At 35.8% G+C, this 14903-nt stretch overlaps 1 protein-coding gene across 6 annotated transcripts in view; it reads right to left on the bottom strand.

The window, feature by feature from the left end:
* The window catches only part of WDFY3 (WD repeat and FYVE domain containing 3), a 261777-nt gene that overhangs the window by 124035 nt on the left and 122839 nt on the right, over nucleotides 1-14903 (bottom strand). For all 6 annotated transcript variants that reach the window (XM_060012227.2, XM_060012222.2, XM_060012224.2 and 3 more), the window contains 3 exons: nucleotides 7175-7642; nucleotides 6167-6268; nucleotides 2440-2633 (listed from right to left, as the gene is read on the bottom strand). In XM_060012227.2, the coding sequence (XP_059868210.1) occupies nucleotides 2440-2633; nucleotides 6167-6268; nucleotides 7175-7642 (764 nt within the window). The remainder of the gene's footprint in view (nucleotides 1-2439; nucleotides 2634-6166; nucleotides 6269-7174; nucleotides 7643-14903) is intronic.

Genomic DNA, 14903 nt, shown 5'->3' with positions numbered 1-14903 from the left:
CATTACATTTGAAAAGGCCATTTTATTAAAATATCTCATACATTTCTAATAGTATTTGCAAAAGGGAAAAGCTAAATATTCATATATATAATTACCTTTTTCAAATATACTATTGATACTTTAGAAATTATGAGATTCCACTGTACATACCTATACCTTATTATTTTAAAAGACAGAAAATGTACAATCTGTATATGTAAATAAAATTTAGAAATACAGTGTATTTCTTCCATTATTCTGCAGTTAGTTTCGTTTCCGTATCTTCTCAAATTTAATAAACTGTACTCATAATATCAACTCCTATTTACAACAAGACTTCATAAATTTTTGTTATTTTTAAGCATCTTATAACCTAGCCTGAAGGTTAAATGCAAGGGCTAGAGTTAGAACGCTTGGGTGGAAATTTTGACCCCAACATTAAAAATCATTTCACTGTGGTCAGTTGCTTAACCTTTCTGTGCCAGAGTTTCCTCTTATGTAAAATCTAGACAATAATAAGAACTTACTTTACAGGAAATACATGTAAAACCCTTAGCAAAGTGCCTGGCATAAAAACCCATAACCATCATCATCTTCAAAAACACACTGGGGAAAAACTGGACATGTATTATTTTATATATGAGGAAGCACGAGTTAGGAGTCAAAGTAATATGTACAAAATTGTATCGCTGGTCAGAATTATGATAGGGGTCAGAAAAACAGTGCTTATTAATCCTTAGTCCAAAAGTACTCTATGTTGTGTGTTTCTGGGTAAGTTCACCTCCTACTGCCTCAAAACTGGTTACTCTGTTGGCACTGTGACATTATCACAGCATAATCTCGGTATCTGAAAATTTCAGATACCATGAATAACTTAATATCCTGCTTAAATCAATAATTAATGATAATGTAGCAAATGCCAAAGTTACAAGGAGATATAGATGCGAGGTGGTTAATTAGGCAAAATCATCAGCTACATATTCACTCCATTTGCATAAATCTAATGCTTACAATTCAAATTTGTACATTGGCAGAATTATAAAATACTACATATTACAAATTAAACTACATAGGTCTGTGGTTGTCTCAACTGAATGGAGAGAGTGAAAAGCAATTCTGAATGAAGCAAAAATGGAAACTGAAACTGGAATCCCAAATCCTCCTCGCTGCTTTCCAACACTACTTCATGCCCTCAAAGCAGTGGAATGCTGGAGCCAGCTCATACTGGTCTGGAGAGCCAACAGTTTTATTTTTGGAATTCTGCATACCAGTTGTTAAAAACATAACCATAATTAAAAATTAAGTTCTATAAATTTAAAACTAAATTAAACTAAATTTAAACTAAATTAATTATATTTATATATTTAATTATAATTAAACTAATTAATTATTGCAAAAACAAAAGTGGTAAATACTCAAAACTGTACTTCTTAGTTATTTTCTATATTTTATTATTATTTGTGCCCTTGAGATACTGTATACCTCTTCCCAAGAGGTGCTACTGTATACCTCTTCCCAAGCCACATTCAGTAACACATTAGCTGCCTGAAACAGGTCACAGTGGGAGTATTGACACCATGGAAATCAGTAAATGCAGCAATATCAGGACCCCCTCCTGTCTTCCTCCTGTCTCAGAGTCAGTTACCACCATTTACCAGAACAACACTGTTTCAAAATTACAGGTCAGTTAATTGCCTCTTGTTGGCTTTATCTACCAATATTTTACAAATCCAATTACAAAGGTACCAAGAAAGGAGGAAAATGTATGTTTAAAAAGCTGGCAACCTTAATGACTTTTGAAGGCACTTGTTTTTACCCCACAATCCCCTCAAATATACAAATGTTCCTCAATATTGATATGCATGTGGATGTCTTCCTTGTCTAAGAGATAAATTGTGGTCAGATTATTCTTGCTTTTAAGTTAAAATGCACACTCAAAACTGTCATTATGGGAATTCCCTGGCGGTCCAGTGGTTAGGACTCCTGGCTTTCACTGTCAGGGCCTGGGTTGAATCCCTGGTCGGGGAACTAAGATCCCACAAGCCATGCAGCCAGGCCAGAAAAAAAAAATTGTCATTATGCTCAAAACAGGGTGAAACATACAACAGCATAAAGAAAAACACACAAATTTCTCATTATTGATGAGAAATTAACTGAATAAAGCAAAAGTTTAATAAAAGAAATACATGATTCTAGAAGGGAGCTATACTTCCTGTCATGTGTGTGCCAGGAACAGGGTGAGGGTCCCAGGAGAGGAAGTCAGAGGGAAAAGAGATAGCTGTCATCCCCAGGGCCCTTGGAGGTCAGGTTAGAGACACTGGCTTTTCTTCAATTATTATTTTGACATAATTTTAGACTTGACGAAAAATTGCAAGAATAGTTCATAATAGTTTCAAGTCATTTAAAAACAGCCACAGATTTTAGTAGTAAAAATCATACCAACACACTTATCAAACTTACTCTTAGGATGTCAGTCTTCAGCTGCAGTTCTGTTGGTGGGGCTGAGTGCATCAACCCCAGGAGCGTGCCCATGTCATCATCCCCATTTGGAGAAAGCACCAACTGCTGGATCATCATCAGGGCATGCTGCCGACATTGTGGGTACCTTACTATATTATGTGCACATCTTGCACCTCCAAATTCTCGAAAAATTCCTTGGAGGAAGGAGAAAAAAGAACAATATGGGCTAACTTAAAACATTCTAAGCCAAATGAATTAAAACCTGATCTTTTTGTAGAAAGAATAACTCTGAAGAATGCACATAAAATCCACCCAGCTATTTCACTTTTCAAATTACAATAGAAAAATCTCCTTTTAAATTTACAATTACAATACAATACAAAACTGTGGGTTGTCAGCAAAGGCATATACAAATTTTCGTAGATTTCCTTTACGCAAGAATACCCTGGGGCTTCCCTCGTAGCGCAGTGGTTAAGAATCTGCAACTAAGCCCACGCGCCACAGCTACTGAAGCCCGTGTGCCTAGAGCCTGTGCTCTGCAACAAGAGAAGCCCACACACCTCAATGAAGAGTAGCCCCCGCTCACTGAAACCAGAGAAAAGCCAGAGCGCAGCAACGAAGACCCAATGCAGTCAAAAATAAAATAAATAAATTTGAAAATAAAAGAAAAGGAGAGAGAGGGAGCAACTGTAAAAAAAGGAAAAAAAGAAAAAAAGCATGTCCTGGTATGATCAACATGTCCAACTTCTCCAAATCCAGACTATTCGGAAATTTCATAGGTAGATACCAAAGAGGCCAATATTTTTATGTAGAGGCTTTACTGAACAATACTTGAAATCAGTTTAGTAAAAGGCTTTTAGGGGCTTCCCTGGTGGTGCAGTGGTTGAGAGTCCGCCTGCCGGTGCAGGGGACATGAGTTCGTGCCCCGGTCCGGGAGGATCCCGCATGCTGCGGAGCGGCTGGGCCCGTGAGCCATGGCCGCTGAGCCTCCGCGCTGCAACGGGAGAGGCCACAACAGTGAGAGGCCCGCGTACCGCAAAGGTAAAAAAAACAAAAAAAGGCTTTTAGATGAACAATATTCCAAATAAATGAGGTTTAAACTGAACAAGGCTTCTAAAACAGTAGCAAGAAAACAATGGAATAAATTATTCTGCAATGAGAAAAATTACAAGGAACCAAACTTTATTAGTTAGTAGAGCACACAAACAAAAAGAAGACAAACGCTATAAACAGAAAGCATTAGGCACTGCTCTGTCCCAAAGGCTTTACGTAGATTGATTTATTTAATCCTCACCCCCTACTACACAGATGAACATATGAGACACACAGAAGTTGAGTAACTTCTCAAGAAGTTGAGTGGCCAAGGTCAGCCATACAGCTAGCAAACAGCCAGCAGGATTTATGCCTATATAGGCGCGTTCTATAGCCTGTGCTTTTGACCATGAATGATACTATTCTTATGTCAAATACCATCTTTTGAGTATATAAAAAAAATGGACCAAGTGATCTAAATCATCAATTAGTATTTCCTCCAAAGTAACTGTTCTATCCTTTATACTTTCAGAGTACCTTGTATATGCCACTATTGTAATAGTTTGTATCAAACCGTCTTAATATTATTTGCTTATATATTTGGTCCCCCGTTAATTTGATATCTTTTTTTTTTTTTTTTTTACATCTTTATTGGAGTATAATTGCTTTACAATGGTATGTTAGTTTCTGCTTTATTTCCTTCTGGTCTGTGTTTCAAAAAGTGTTTCCTGAAGGAATAAATGTCAAGTATATTTTGTGGAAGTGGCCACTGTTCTCTCTATTTAGTGACTTTCTATTTGCTAACTTCATAAGAATTCTATAACCTTGAAGTGAGTGTAAGTCATGTGCCTGAGAGTTAGCACATGGAAGGCCAGGTTTATTTACTTCCTGGTGGTCAAGTAGTGCCCATTAGACAATCATAATAGCTAATAATTTTTGAATACTTACTATGAGTGAAATACTATTTTAAGTGCTTGAGATCACACAGCTAATAACATCTCTCTTAAGAAGGAAAAGACAGTCAATAAGAAAAGAACTTTGTGAAAATGTCTGGCATGCTGGGAGATGGATTAAGCGACATTTGGTCTTATAGGGTCAACTCTTCAGTGGAATTGTTCAGTCTCTTCCTATGTAACTCTAGATCATGTCATAAAAAGCTAATTTGCGAAATAAATTGTTAGTACATCCTCATTACATTTCTATTTCAGCTAACTAAATTTAGTTAGTGGAAATAAGGAGATTATGATACCACAGACAAAATGTTAGTATCATACCCATTAAATTTTATCACACTTATTGTTTGTATTACCTTCTAAATTCATTCAACTCTGTACTGGCATTTACCAAAACTGTACTTAAATAATTACTTATACAATTATGTGTTTACATCTTTCTTCATCAGGTTGTAATTCCTTTGGGGCAAGAATTATCCTTTTTTGTGGGGCTGCCTTGGGTCTTCGTTGCTGCGCGCGGGCCTTCTCTAGTTGCGGTGAGCGGGGGCTACTCTTCGTTGTGGTGCGCGGGCTTCTCATTGAGGTGGCTTCTCTTGTTGTGGAGCATGGGCTCTAGGCGCGTGGGCTTCAGTAGTTGCCACACGTGGGCTCAGTAGTTGCAGAACTAGGTCCTAGAGCGCACAGGCTTCAGTAGTTGTGGTGTGTGGGCTCAGTAGTTGCAGTGCGCGGGTTCTAGAACACAGGCTCAGTGGTTGTGGCGTGCGGGCTTAGTTGCTCCGTGGCATGTGGGATCTTCCCAGAGCAGGGATCGAACCCGTGTCCCCTGCATTGGATTCTTAACCACTGTACCACCAGGGAAGTCCAAGAATTATCTCTGCATTTTGAACGCCTAGCATGGTGTCTAGGACACATGATATATTTTATATGTTGCATGTTGGGCTCCTCCGCATTCAGGCAAATAGGCATGCATTTGTGTGTTTGCTAGTTCATTTATTTGTTCATTAACTCATTCATTTCTAGCTTGCCATAACACTTAAAATACAATTCAAGTTCCTCAGCATGGCCTAAAAAAGCTCTATATGATCTGGGCTCAGCCTACTCATCTGAACTCACCTCCTCATCACTTATTCCTTTCAAGTTGTATTGACATTGGTGCCTGGGAGGTTTCTGACATTGGCTGAAATTTTAAGTAAACTTTTTCAAAAGCAAGTGTGATATTTTATGAATACAGTTGGACCGTTTATTAATGACAGGTAGAAAAAGAATGAAGAAAAGTTGAGATTAAAGATAAACAAAAGATTTACTGAATCCATTTTTACCTGGGAGAGGCAAGTTTTATTCTTTTCAGTATTTCCCTAAGGTTGTAACATTATAATACTCTGACTTGAATTACTAAATAATTAAGAGAATCACCATGTTTTGGAAAATATTTAAATAAGCAAAGTTATTTGATGAAGAGTCTGTACTATATAAGTAAAAAAACAGAAAAAGAATACTTCAAACACAAGGCATACAATAAAATATAAGAATATATTTTGAAGTAATAATAATGTTATATATTTTGCCATTCATAAACTTAGGAAGGTCAAAAGTATTGCATTTCTAGAGATATGATAGTGCCATCACTGAATCAGTAGTTTTTCCTCTAAGAGACAGGAGCATTTCAGAAGCAAGAATCATTACAAAAGACAGACCAGAGGTAATATTCTCCCAAAGCATTTGCTAGAAAATTTTCTAATTACCTGCATTTGTGTTTGATCCTTGAAGAAGCACTGTCAAGGTCTCCATGACCAACAAAGCCAGGTGTTTTTGGTCTTCAAATGAACTATTATTTCTTGAGTCCCCTAGGAAAAAAGAATTAAAGGTCCAAATCACAGAAGTTATAAGCTTACTTTTTTCTGGATTTAGCATTTTTTAAATAATTTTAAAAATAATTCCTATCACTTTTACCATCAACACAACTTACATAATACAGCCTTTAAAAACGATACACATGTCTACCAACTACCAAAAGTGAAGTCAAAATCAATGTTCATAGATTTCATTTTGGTGTGGCTAGAAAGCTAGAGCTACCTAACAAATATTAAAAAGGAAAATGCCAATCAAAGTAAAATGTATCCTTCTCACAGGTGCTTTCCTCATCAAGGAGGTCAACAGAAGAATGCTAGATTTTAATGCACCAAAGAGAATGAAGAGTTTATGAATAGTGCTGTCTATTCAACTTGCATTAATTCATTCAACATGTTTAATACTAAGTGCCAGATACTACTATGCTTTAAACAGATTTATCAGGAAGGACGAAAAACATCAAATTTAAGGTACCTAATGATAATACATATGTGTATATATAATATCACTAAAAAGATATATTTATTTGCTCTCTATAATTAATAAAAACATTTCAAGGCACCTAAACATCCCAACTGTTTCTAGAAGCATTTTTTTTTCCCTCTTAGAAACAAAGTAGTAGACATTGGTCACGTGGATCATAAATGTTTTCCTCAGTTTTTACCTTAAATTCTCTTCCACCACGACATACTTCTGTACCCCCCAACCCCCTGCCTTTCCCCAATTCCCTAACAGAGGTTGAATGAACAAGTTAACCTGTGGGAAACATTCACAAGGATCTCATAATAAAGCACATTATTAAGTAATTCAAATCAATAACAAAATGACAGGCAAAACATGAACAAAACACCCTGCTCAAACCCCTTTGTCAAATAAAAATAAAATTATGGAAAGTGCTTTACCTTGTTCATGTAGTGCCTGAGTTGGATCCTTCAAGAGGGCAGCATATTTGTGCAAAAGGTTTACCATGACCTCCAGAAGGCCCACCTCCCTGAACACGTCTTTAAATATGTAGTCATGTCGTGTAAACTTAAGAAGTGTTTTCATTGCAATAATGCTACAGTGGTAAGAAGAGCTAGATTTTAAGAGGATGCTAACACTAATAAGTTCTTTACAAGGGACATAATTTAAGCTAAAAACGACAAACTCCAGCATCTCGAAGTATTTGTTTTGTACTTCTGGGAGTTTAGAAATCTTTTCTGCAAACTGTGACAGTGTGTGCTGTGACTCTAGGATGAAATAATTGGCATTGTCAGCCATGTAAATATTTGTGATGGCATCAAGAATGATGTGGGCAAGGAAGTTGGTTTTTGCTTTTAAAAATGCATTCTGAAGAACTGCAAAGGCCTGGACGTTTCTCACACTGTGACCTAAAATAGAAAACAAGAACACAAAAGTCAGTGCTATGTGATATTTTCAACATGGCAAACAAGTCTATTTATTTATTTTTAAAATATGGAATTTAATAAATTTATTTATTTTTGGCTGCATTGGGTCTTTGTTGCTACACGCAGGCTTTCTCCAGCTGCGGCGAGTGGGGCCTACTCTTCGTTGTGATGTGCTGCCTTCTCATTGCGGTGACTTCTCTTGTTGTGGAGCACGGGCTCTAGGCGCACGGGCTTCAGTAGCTGTGGCACACGGGCTCAGCAGTTGTGGCTCGCGGGCTCTAGAGCACAAGCTCAATAGTTGTGGCGCATGGGCTCAGCTGCTCTGAGGCATGTGGGATCTTCCTGGACCAGGGCTTGAACCCCTGTCCCCTGCATTGGCAGGCAGATTCTTTTTTTCTTTTTTTGGTAAGCAAAATAATATCTTTATTAATTTAATTTTTAACACCTTTATTGGAGTATAATAGCTTTACAATTGTGTGTTAGTTTCTGCTTTATAACAACGTGAATCAGTTATACATATACATATGTCCCCATATCTCTTCCCTCTTGCATCTCCCTCCCTCCTACCCTCCCTATCCCACTGCTCTAGGTGGTCACAAAGCACCAAGCTGATCTCCCTGGCAGGCAGATTCTTAACCACTGTGCCACCAGGGAAGTCCCAAAAGAAGTCTATTTAAACAGATTATGAATTGTAACATCTATCAACTATTTACTAAGAATACATCCTGTTTTCACAAAAGGTCTTCTTTGTCTTCAACAGGTTCAGTCATTTAATTAAAAATAAATAACACTAATTAAGCTTTTAATGCAGCATTATGAATATTCTGATTCCAGAATAGTATATATTGAAACATCAGACTGTTTTAGAAAAAATAAAGCAAATTATACAGGTCTAGGCTTCAGAGTTTGGAAATGTGCAGGAGTGTTACTTTTTATTATCTGTAAGATTGACCTTGACTATAAGAACAGTTACCTCTCAATGTGAAAAGACTTTCAGGCTGAAGAGGTAACAGGCATGAGAACAGCAAAAATGGCAGCAGGAAAACAGGAGGGGAAAAAAATTCTCTAAGTTCCAGTTTTACATTTTTAATTATAACATTAGAACTTTCATGAAATTTTAATTCGGAAATTTATTTTGTTTTCAAGCTGGAAGTGCAATTTGTTTACATACACATTTGTTAAAGCAATTTATGGCCAGCTACTAGCTATATTTATAAATATCTGATTTTCAAACACACCAACTAGAAAAAACAAAAATCTGTATATAATAGCTCCTGTGAGGCAAATTAGTGACAATCATTATAAAGAAATTAACATAGGAAATATGTGAGGCAAATGAAAACAAGCGTTTGTCTATAAAAACTGTCCCCAGGTTCACAACCATTAGGAATATAAAGCATTTGCAAGAGTGACCAAACAGTTAACACAGAGCCTTACAGAATCAGCTGCATTTTAGAAATAGGATAAACACAGAACGAGGAAAAATATAAAATGGGTTAGAAAGACTGCTCAGAAATTCTGGTTTGGACATTATCTGAAAAATGCAAAGATTTTAAAAAATCTTCAGTCTATACGTGACTTTAAATTTGTTTGTTTATAACATACAAACTTATTCCATGTGTGCCAAATATCAAATCCTTACTTCCAGTTCCTTATTAATGTGACGCTTGCTCTTTTTGAGTACATCTTTACTTTTTATTACCTGCAGGTAGTCAAAAACCAAGCTTTGATAGACTGATGAACATACAAATGTACAAGTCTGACTACGTGTGATTAATAAGGTTAAAGAATAACTCTAATCAATATTTTGCATCTTTGGGCTATATGACAATATCATTTCTCACCATAAAGAAAGGAGTTAGAAAGAGCTGAACTTAGGGTAATGTGGGAAAATTTAGATTTTTCCGAGTTTAATTTTCGTGATCTGGTTTTAAGTGATGTCACTGACAAAACATAAGGCATGGGGCTTCCCTGGTGGCGCAGTGGTTGAGAGTCCACCTGCCGATGCAGGGGACACAGGTTCGTGCCCCAGTCCGGGAAGATCCCACATGCCACGGAGCGGCTGGGCCCGTGAGCCATGGCCGCTGAGCCTGCGCGTCCGGAGCCTGTGCTCCGCAACGGGAGAGGCCACAACATTGAGAGGCCCGCGTACCGCCAAAAAAAAAAAAAAAAATGGATAAGGCATATTAACCACCAACCCCAAAGAGCTGAACTGAACACAATATGTAAAAATACACACAATTAAAAGTCAAATGTAAAATGTGGTAATCCTCGCATATAAAGATAACAGTAGAAATGCAGTGGTCAGAGGAATTTTGGCTCTTTGTAATTTCTTTTTACTTACAGTAAGTAAGTAATGAATCTGCTCTGATTCATTACTTACTCCTTAATCCCCCTTTTTATCCAATTCATCTAGGGGCCATTAGCAAGTAGTTAAAGTAGGTTGATCAGAGTAAATGACCAAGGAACATCAAGACTAACTGGTCTCCAAGACCAGCTTCAAGAGCAGAGCATTTTAACCAATGCAATCAGTCTTATAGTAACATGTAAAATTCAATCATTCCTGTGACTAATCCAGAAAAAGATTCTGTAATATTATTTCCAAATTTAGTACACCTTATATACAATGAAACTAAACAGAATCTAATAATTTGGCTTTCTATCAGGAAAAACGATCTAAAGGAATGTCAGAACTCTAATTCCAAAATTAGTGGCATACACATTTGAAGTGTTGATGGTATCAGGAGTAATTATTCAGGACTGTCATAGCCATTAAATTCCTACAATATTTAATTGGGAAGGGAGCATAATTAAATCTAAAAGATAATTAAAAGATTGCTCTATATGAGACAGGAATATCCCCTAAATATTGACACATAAATACTCTAATATTTTAACTAAACAGATATATCCTGTATAAGTTTCAAAATTTGCATTAACTGACTAAAATCTGTTTAGCACACAAATAACTAAAATAAGAGTAAAGTAAGGAAATCATTCTTACAGATGACAATCACCATCTCATTACTCTCAAGTCTATATAAGCAGAAACAAAAGAAACTAATTATTCTAAGGTTTAGAAGAACAAGTGTATATACAACAAAGAATAGAGCTTTCCTATTTTCAGAATCTAATGTAAAAGTGAACGCTTGAAAAAAGAGCTTATATGACACAAGCATAAGCAAAATGTAAAATGAAGTAAGAATAAAGGTCTGAATAAAGAAATGCAAGCATTCATTCAGTAAGCACACACTGAATATTATTTTTCAGATTCCAAGTCACCAGAGTTAGATTCCATGCAACACTGCAGAGGACGGCTCTGAGGAGTAGAGATGAATAGAAAGGTGAACAGTTACAAAGACACCTATGGTAATCCAGGTCAGTGATCTGTACAGCCTCAACTAAGGTAGTGGCAGTAGGGCTGTTACCAGAAGGGAGGAAATTAATAAACGTTTAGGAAGTATAAGACAGAAAGTAACGAATGAATTACACATGTGAGTGACCAATCAGAATGACAGCTGGCTATAGACAATCCTCAGGGTTATACTCCCGCAAGCCAGCTGAACATCAGCCCTGGCCACATTGGCATCCAATATAAAGTGAACCAGAATAGATAAAAAGCTCTCAAAAGTAAACCCATGGGGCTTCCCTGGTGGCGCAGTGGTTGAGAGTCCGCCTGCCGATACGGGGACACGGGTTCGTTCCCCGGTCCGGGAAGATCCCACATGCCGCGGAGCGGCTAGGCCCGTGAGCCATGGCCGCTGAGCCTGCGCGTCTGGAGCCTGCGCTCCGCAACGGGAGAGGCCACAACCGTGAGAGGCCCGCGTACCGCAAAAAAATAAAAAAAGTAAACCCATGATGAACAACGCAAGGCACTTTGGTTACTAGCGTGAACAAAAATACGAGAAAGGAAAAAATACATTATCCTTTTATATTGGTTAATGTGTTATGAGAATTAATGTGTTACAAGACAATGTTTGTAAAGGTGAAGCCACAGAAAAGTTCTGAAAAAGACAGGTATGGTCTTTTTTTATGAAGAGATATATTCTCTATTAAACATGTATTAAAAGAACTCGCTGTGTTTAGGGAACAAATTTGGAAGCTATGAATTACAGAGTACAACCTTGCAAAGATGTTTCTAGCATAGTTAAGGTAAAAAACCACCATGGCGTTGTTATTAAACAGAAGGACTGCTACATTTTTCTTTAATTTCCTTCTTTAGAAAAATCTATCTGCTGGTGAGGATACAAAGTTTTATAAAAAGCATTTTCTATATAATATAGAAACGGGAGTCATTTTCAAGCTTTAACATACACACACAGATACATTTACCAGCTTCACTAATAACTCAGTCTACTTTTTCTTTTAAATTTTATATTTCTATACTGTTTCACTTGACCTAAAATCAGCAGTAAAAATAAGGTAGGTAAACTGTATCTATGTATAGAGCAATATAAGGCAGATATATTCATGTTTTCTCTTTTAAATGTAATTATCAATGAATGGGTAAAAATTCCTTGGTAACAGGAATTTTCTTTTCATAGATAATGAAAGGGAAACCAGTGACGTCAAAGAAAATATTCCCCAAAGTACCGCTAAGAAATAACTGACAAAAAGTATGATAGTGTCAAATATATCAGAATATACACAGCTCCAACTTATAAATAATCCAGACCAAAGAGTTAAAATCTGTAAAGGACTATCACTGCCTCATTCTATCAATGTTTAATAAACATGGCCTCATCACAGCTGGATTTCCTCATCTCCATTCCTGTGCAATAGTCCATTATCTCTTCTATAAACTACAACAAGCAATCCAAAATGAAATTACAAAAACAATTTTATTCACAACAGTATCAAAAAGAATAAAATATTTAAGAATAAATTTAACAAAAGAATTTAAAGTTCTATACAATGGACACTATAAAACATTGCTGAGAGAAAATACTAGGACCCAAATAAGGGATAGTTGTATGCTCATGAATTGAAGGACTCAATACTGTTAAGCTGTCAAGTCTCTCCAAACTGATCTATAGATTCAATGTACTCCCAACGAATATCTCTACAGGCTTTTTTTTTTCGTTTTCAATAATTGACAAATTATTAAATTCATATGGAAGTTCAAAGGACCTAGAATAGCCAAAATAATTTTGAAAAGGAAGAACAAAATTGGACAACTTAAATGACTCTATTTCAAGACTTTAAAGATATAGCAATCAAGACCATATAGTATTGGCTTAAGGACAGACACGTTAATGGAGCAGAACTGAGACAGAGTTCCAAATGTATCGTTAAATAATCTTTTTCAATAAACAGTCCTAGCACGTGTGCATATCCGTATCGGGAAAACAAACAAACAAACCTTACTTCCTACCATATACAAAAATTAACTTGAAAGGTATCATAGGCCTTAGTGTAAGAGTTAAAATATGAAACTCCTAGAAGAAATCAGGAGATCTCAGTGAATTTGGGTTAGGATTTCTTCAGTATGAGGCAAAACCCACAAAATATTTTAAAAGTGATAAATTGGACTTCATCAAAATTAAAAACTTGTGATCTTCAAAGATATTACCAAGAAAAGGCACAACAAGACTAAGAGAACATACTTACAAAATGTATGTATCTTATAAAGGACTTATCCAGAATATCTGAAGAACTCTTAAAATTCCAGTAAAACAAACAATCCTATCAAAAATTAGACACAGAGATCTGAACCAAAGTAGAGACACAGACAGCAAATAAGAACATAAAAAGATGCTTGAAATATTTTAGAAAAAGGCAAATTATATTTTAAAAAAGATACTATTACATACTTGAATATCTAAAATTAAGACTAATAACACCAAGTGTTTCTGAGGATGTAAAGCAAACTTTCATACATAGCTGATGTGAATGCAAAATGGGACAGCCACTTTAGAAAACAGTTTGGCAGTTTCTCATAAAGTTAAACATACATCTACCATATGAATCAGTAATTCCACTGCTTGGTATCACCCCAAAGAAATGAAAACATATGTCCACACAAAGACTTGTTTTATACGAAAGTTTCTGGTACATTTATTCATGACAGTTAAATAAACACCATCAACTGCTGAATGGATAAACAAATTGCAGGATATCTAAACAATGAAATACTATCCAGAATTAAAAAGGAACTTCAGATATATGCAATAACATGGATAAATGTTGAAAATGAACAAAGCCAGATACAAGAAACTACATAATTTATGAGTCTAGTTTATGAAATTCTAGAAAGGGCAAAACCAAAGCAGATCCGTGGTTACCAGGGCAAGGGGATAATGAGGGGGGGCACTGAATACAAAAAGGAACAAGGAAACGTTTAGAAGGATGGTAATATTCCATATCATGATTATGGTGGTGACAGCACAACCACATATATTTACCTAAACTCATCAAACTCAACACTTAAAATGTATACATTTTAATATATACAACTTATACCTCAATACTGCTGACAAAAAATAAAATATATTCCACATTCCCTTTATGTGGAATAGAACTATCTACTTTAGCCTGTATAATAACTCTACAAAGTAGGTCATGGGAAAGAGATAATTTTAAGTTATAAATGAAACTTAAAATGATCTAGCTTGACCCATTCATTTTATAGAATATTACATCAATGTTTCTGAAGAAGAAATTGATATCTAGAAAGGTTACATCACTCATGATTACCTGAATTCTGACTCTTAGGGCAACGTCCTTTCTAGCTAACCTTGTTTTCATAAACATGTCACTGAATTCTCAAAATAACCCCCAGAGGTGCTAGGTTATGTATGTATCATCCTTGTTATGGATCAGGCAGACATATGAAGAAGGTTAATTTAGATGCATTAATTATCTCATTATAGTAGTGTAATTTCAAAATTATACTCTGTAACTAAATATTATGTCAGTGTTACAAGCAGATTGAGTAACCAAATGAAACAATGAAATCTAAAATAGGATATATATTGCTGAGCTATTTTTAGTTTGAACTCATAGAAAGAGTTAATTGTAGAATACTCAAGCTAGAGTCTACGAATTAGAAGAGTTAATTTAATATTGTTCCTTAATATTAAATAAAATGAAGCCTTGAACTGCTCAGTAAGATATTCCTAGATTTTGCTTATTTAAAAAGTTCTGTATAACCTATACACTGACAGTACATCTTATGGAAGTTTGACAACTTCAATCTAAGTTGTGACTTTTCAATATAATTTTCTCCAGTAAATTAAATTTA

The sequence above is a fragment of the Delphinus delphis genome, chromosome 5 (genome assembly GCF_949987515.2).
Source record: "Delphinus delphis chromosome 5, mDelDel1.2, whole genome shotgun sequence".
Classification (NCBI taxonomy): Eukaryota; Metazoa; Chordata; class Mammalia; order Artiodactyla; family Delphinidae; genus Delphinus; species Delphinus delphis.
This window is presented reverse-complemented; position numbering and strand designations above follow the sequence as displayed.